At 46.0% G+C, this 5,579-nt stretch overlaps 2 protein-coding genes across 2 annotated transcripts; both read right to left on the reverse strand.

Annotated features, from left to right (window-relative positions):
- Nucleotides 1–249: 249 nt before the first annotated feature.
- Nucleotides 250–3,035, reverse strand: LOC141699604 (uncharacterized). The gene is made up of 2 exons (XM_074503503.1): nucleotides 1,480–3,035; nucleotides 250–1,375 (listed from the first exon to the last, which is right to left on the reverse strand). The coding sequence occupies exons 1-2, from the start codon at nucleotides 3,033–3,035 to the stop codon at nucleotides 250–252; spliced, it is 2,682 nt and encodes an 893-aa protein (XP_074359604.1).
- A 183-nt stretch (nucleotides 3,036–3,218) lies between these two features.
- Nucleotides 3,219–4,259, reverse strand: LOC141699620 (uncharacterized). The gene is made up of 2 exons (XM_074503505.1): nucleotides 3,708–4,259; nucleotides 3,219–3,611 (listed from the first exon to the last, which is right to left on the reverse strand). Exons 1-2 carry the CDS (start codon nucleotides 4,257–4,259, stop codon nucleotides 3,219–3,221), a joined length of 945 nt encoding a protein of 314 aa, XP_074359606.1.
- Nucleotides 4,260–5,579: the final 1,320 nt, after the last annotated feature.

The raw sequence follows: 5,579 nt of genomic DNA on the forward strand, positions 1-5,579 counted from the left end.
TTTGTCTGACCATTTTTTTATGGGTGGTAGACCACATCAAAATCTTTCTTGATGTTCAAGTCCTCACAAAGCTTCCTTAGCTCCTTATTGTCAAACTGCTTCAATTATCTGAGATGAGTTTATATGGAATATTGAATCTGTAGACTATGGAGTTAAAAACAAAGACTTTGATTTTCTTTGCCGTGATCGTGGTCAGTAGCATAGCTTTCGCCCATTTGGTAAAATTATCAACAGCCACCACGGCATACTTCACACCCCCTTGGCCTTGGGCAGTTCTCCAATGAGATCAATCCCCCATATGGCGAAAGGCCAAGGACTTGCCAACGAAGTGATAGATGTTGTCGGGGCATTGGAGTAATTAGCGAATCGTTGGCAGCGATCACAAGCCCGAACAAACTTAAAGGCATCTTCTTTCATAGTTGGCCAGTAATATCCTTGTCTGAGGACTTTCAATGCCAACGGACCACCCCCCGAGTAATTGCCGCAAACTCCTTTGTGCACCTCCCTGAGAATATAATTCCCTTCTTCCAGGTCCACGCAGCACAACAGTGGTTGTTTAAACCCTCTCGTATACAACACTCCATCATATTCGACATAGTTCACAGCCTGGTAGCGAAGGCGTCGAGCATGCAACTTGTCTTCTCGCAAAGCTCCCATTTGAATATAGTTTTGAATGGGGGTCATCCAATTTTCTCGCGGGATCTCCTGTGTCTGGAACATCCCTACTTCTGGAATACTTGGGATTTCTTGGATCCCCAAAGGAATTTGCCCAAGTTGTATGTTGTCCATTTGCGACCCCATCTTTGCCAAGGCATCTGCATTATTATTTTCTTCCCTTGGTACACCTTCCAGCTTGGCACTTCCAATCTTTTCTAGTAGACACTGCACACATCTCATATACAGCTCTGCCCGAGGTCCTCGGTCTTGGAAACCTCCGTTGACTTGGTTTACCACTAACTCTGAGTCACTCCGAGCGATCAAATTTACAACCCCCACTTCCAGAGCTATTTTCAAACCATTGATTAATGCTTCATACTCAGCATCGTTGTTAGTGACGTAAAATTTGAAGTGGATGACACTCATCAAATGATGCCCTTCCGGGGTGACCAAAACAATCTTGGCACCTGCTCCATTATTATTCACAGCCCCATCAACATGCAAGATCCACCAAGGGTGTGGGAACTCTTCTCTCACGTTAGCAGGAGGATTTCCTTGTGAGGAAGTTTCTGCCAACACTATAGCCTTATTGTCTACTTCAGAGTCAAACTCAAGTATGAAATCAGCCAACGCCTGTCCTTGATCGCTGTACGAGGGCAATATTCCAAATCGAATTGTCCCAGCTCTATCTCCCACTTTAACATTCTTCCCGATAATTCTGGTTTATATAAAATATGTCGGAGAGGATAGGCGGTGCGAACCTCTATTCGGTGAGCTTGGAAGTATGGCCTTAACTTTCGTGCAGCGAGGATAAGGGTGTACACCAATTTTTCCATGTTGGTATATCTAGTCTCTGCGTCTAGCAACCTTTTGCTCACATAGTACACAGGAGATTGATGGCCCACTTCCTCTTTCACTAACACTGCGCTGATGGAGTATTCTGAAACTGCCAAGTAAAGAATCAATGTTTCCCCCTCTTCTGGCTTGCCTAACATAGGAGGATTTCCCAACTGCTCTTTAATTTTCAGAAAAGCCTTTTCACAATCCGAGGTCCACACAAAATCCTTCCCCGTCCCTTTAATTGCCTTAAAGAATTCCTTGCATCTATCCGACGACTTTGAGACAAATCGATTCAAAGCCGCAATCCTTCCCGTCAGGCTTTGCACTTGTTTAACGCTAGTGGGGGATTTCATGTCTAACAGAGCTTTGATTTTTGTCGGGTTTGCCTCAATCCCTCGATGGTTAACCATGAATCCCAAGAATTTTCCTAATTCCACTCCAAACACACACTTTTGAGGATCCAACTTCATCCTATACTTTCTCAAAATATGGAACATCTCAACCAAGTCTGCTATGTGATCTTCCGCCCTCTTAGATTTCACAAGCATATCATCCACGTACACCTCTATCGTCTTCCTGATCTTCCTCTTAAACATTTTGTTTACTAATCTTTGGTAAGTGGCCCCAACATTGATCAGACCAAACAGCATCCCAATGTAAAAATAGAGCCCTCTATCAGTAATAAAATAGGTGTGCTCTTGGTCGGGCTCATACATGGGGACTTGGTTATACCCAGAGTATGCATTCATGAAACTCAGCAAGGCATGCCCTGCCATGGCATCGACCAACTGGTCGATTCTCGACAAAGGGAAGCTATCCTTTGGACATGTTTTGTTCAGATCAGTGAAATCCACACAAGTTCTCCACTTACCGTTGGGTTTTTTCACTAACACCGGATTTGCCAACCAATCTGGGTAAAAAGATTTTCTAATTAGTCCGATATCCAAGAGTCTTTCTACCTCTTCTGCCAAGGCTACAGCCCTTTCTCCACTTACGGCCCTCCGCTTTTGCCTGATTCCCTTATACTTAGGATCAATGTTCAAACGATGGCATATAAATTTCGGGTCAATTCCCACCATATCATAATGGTTCCACGTAAATACATCAAAGTTTTCCAAGAGAAATATTGAAAGCCCTTCTTTCAATCTTGGGGCCAACTGAGATCCAATTCTCAGAACTTTACTTGGATCTTTTTCATCAACAGGGATTTCAATTGTGTCTTCCACTGGCCCCATCTTTTCCGTTGGCATCGGTATCCGTGGATCTAAGTCAAGCTGATTACGATCCTCATCATTTTGCAAATAAGGCTCATCCTTTTGGAGAGGAGCATCAACTTCTTTGAAAGGTGCGCCCTGTGTCACAGGGGCATCAACTTCCTTTAAATCTCCCAAAGATAAGGGAGCGCTCTCAGGGCGAGGGGCATCTACCTTACGCACATCTTGTCCACGAATCTGTAAGACATCAAATCTTCCTTCGAGCCGTTCCCCATTGAAGTTTGCTTGGACTATGTCATTTGGGGGGTCTTCTTCCTCCAACATTTATATCCTGATTTTGTTTTCTAAGAACAACGTTGCTAGAGGCAATTTAGAAGGACGCTTGTTTTCTTGCTCGACATAGTAATGGACTCGGATTTCCTCGATCGGCTGTTCGATGCTTTTCTCTCGCTCATTATCTGACGCATCTTCACTGTGAGCATCCTTTCTCCTAAAGCCTCTCATGGCTTACCTGTAACATTCTCGAGAGTCATATTGAGAGCCCTTTATGCTGCCCACACCGTTCGGAATTGGAAACTTGATGGTGAGATGGTGGATCAAAGTGATGACCCTCATTTCCATAAGAAAAGGTCGGCGTAGCAGTACATTGTGAGATGACTCCTGATTTAAGACTTTGAACTCGAGCATCTTTGTGACGGACAGTGGACTCTCCCCCGAGGTACACGATAATCGATTTGATCCCATAACTCTAACTCCTGCGCTAGAGAAACCATAGACCCAAGAGTCTTCTCCTGACATATCCCGATCAGGTAGCCCCATCTTCTTAAAGGTGCTGTAGTAGAGGATGTTCGCCGAGCTTCCATAGTCTACGAAGGTTGTGTGAATGTTCTTGGTCCCGATCTGAATGGAAATGACCAGTGCGTCATTGTGGGGGTGATGTACCCACCGGGCATTTGCTTATCTGAAGGTGATGTCCATAGACTCGCCCTTAAATACTTTGGATGACCGAGTTTCCACCCTATGAATGTCGGTCAGAGGTCTGAACCGGGCTTCCCTTGCATACCTTTCCAAGGCTCTGTTGCTGCATTCCATCCCGGGATCTCTCCCGTAGATTGCTCGGATGCTTCCATCCCTGACGAATTTATTTTCTTCCAGAGTTTCACCATTCGATCCCCGTAGGGCTCGACCTCCTTCTTCCTTTACTCTGTCGGTGTCATCCTTATGCCTCCTTACTTCCTTAACCACCCATTCACCAAGATATCCTTCCTTGATAAGGGCTTCAATCTCATCCTTTTGTTGCCGACACTCATGTGTGTTGTGTCCGGATGAGTCATGGTATTCACAATATTTCTTCTTATCTTTGTTTTTCCAAGATGATAGAACCTCAAGTTTTCTTAACAGCCCTCTATTCTTGTTTACCTGAAAGATATGTTCAATAGACGCGGCCAAAGGCGTATATCTGCTTGCTCTGTGGTCATAGCTCGAGGGAGGGCTCCATTCCCTCCTTGTGGTCGTAGCATTTACCCGATTTGGGCTTCGACTACTCATTCTATATCTCGGGCTTGGAGATCTGTCTCTCTTCCTTGCTTTGCTTCTTTGACTTGCTTGCGAAGTTGGTTGCACCTCTGCCAGAGACTGCTCTATGGCTTTAAATGATTCCACCAAAGTAAAGAAATCTGCCAGAGTGGCCGGGTCTTTTCCCTGTAAATGCTTTCATAAATCCGAGTCGACCCTTAGCCCTGCTATCAAAAAGCTTTTCAAAGCCTCGTCCGAAGCCCCTCGTACGCTGGTGGATTCAGCGTTAAATTTTTTAAAGTAGGACAATAAGCTTTCATTTTCCCTCTATCTAACATTGGCAAGAGTTGTAACAGAGGAAGCATACCTCACGACGGCTTGGAACTTGGTTAGGAACAAGGTCTTCATTTGGTCCCAGGAAGTGATCACTCCCGGTCCGAGTTTTTGGAACCACTGCTGGGCGCTCTCCCTGAAAGTCGATGCCAAAAGCCGACATCGAGCCAAGTCTGGGACTTGATACACGTCCATCTCTAGGTTGAATCGGCCCAAGAATTCCACAGGATCTGAACTTCCATGGAAATGGCGATCACTAGTAGTGTTCCGATATCCGACCGACAACTGCGCCTCTCTTACCGCCACAGAGAATGGGGAAGGGATTTCGGCCGTGGCTGTTACTCTGCCTTCCAAGTGGTTAAGCAGCCTTTTCAGATCATCGACATTGAAGGTTCCCACTCCTGGGATAGTTTGCATGTGAGGTTGTAGACCTTGGGGCTGAGGCGGAGGTACTACTGCCTGATCTCCACCTGGAGGAGCTTGCTGTTGGTTGGTGTTTTGGGTATCCTCATGTATCACAATTACTTCTGGGTTTTGACATTGATCTCCCCCTAGATTTTCTCCTTGACCTCGGCCGCGGCCCCAAGCCATCTCGCGGTCATAATTTGCCACATCCCTATGACCATCGTATTCGGCATAGTTATCCTTTTTTGCTCGATTATACCAGCGAGAATCCCTGTGGCCACGATAGTTGTCACGGTGATATCCATCTAAGTATCTACCTCGACCTCCGCCTCTTCCTCTCCACTGGGGTCTTCCCCAACGGTCGTTTCCATATCCTCGACCATACCGGTCTAGCGATCCGCGGGGAGGAGCTCTCTCATGATCGCGGTGCCGCTCCTGATTCTCATGGGAATTCAGGGGCACATACGTTGTACCATGGGGCATCACATCACCGCGATCAGCCTCTTTTTGCCATTCTAGCAACAACATCCTTAGATCATCGTCACCTAAGCGGATCCCCAAGCGATCCTTTAAAGCTGTGAAACCTCGTTGTTCAATGTCTGGCATGAACTCGGC

This window comes from Apium graveolens, chromosome 2 (assembly GCF_009905375.1).
Source record: "Apium graveolens cultivar Ventura chromosome 2, ASM990537v1, whole genome shotgun sequence".
Classification (NCBI taxonomy): Eukaryota; Viridiplantae; Streptophyta; class Magnoliopsida; order Apiales; family Apiaceae; genus Apium; species Apium graveolens.

Excerpts from the sequence above, each read along its gene's own strand:
- LOC141699604 (XM_074503503.1), bottom strand. The coding sequence starts at position 3,035 with ATGTTGGAGGAAGAAGACCCCCCAAATGACATAGTCCAAGCAAACTTC. Across the intron at positions 1,376-1,479 it reads ACCAACATGGAAAAATTGGT|AATTATCGGGAAGAATGTTA; the intron begins GTACACCCTTAT and ends TATATAAACCAG.
- LOC141699620 (XM_074503505.1), bottom strand. The coding sequence starts at position 4,259 with ATGAGTAGTCGAAGCCCAAATCGGGTAAATGCTACGACCACAAGGAGG. Across the intron at positions 3,612-3,707 it reads TGGAAACTCGGTCATCCAAA|ATCGGGACCAAGAACATTCA; the intron begins GTATTTAAGGGC and ends ATTTCCATTCAG.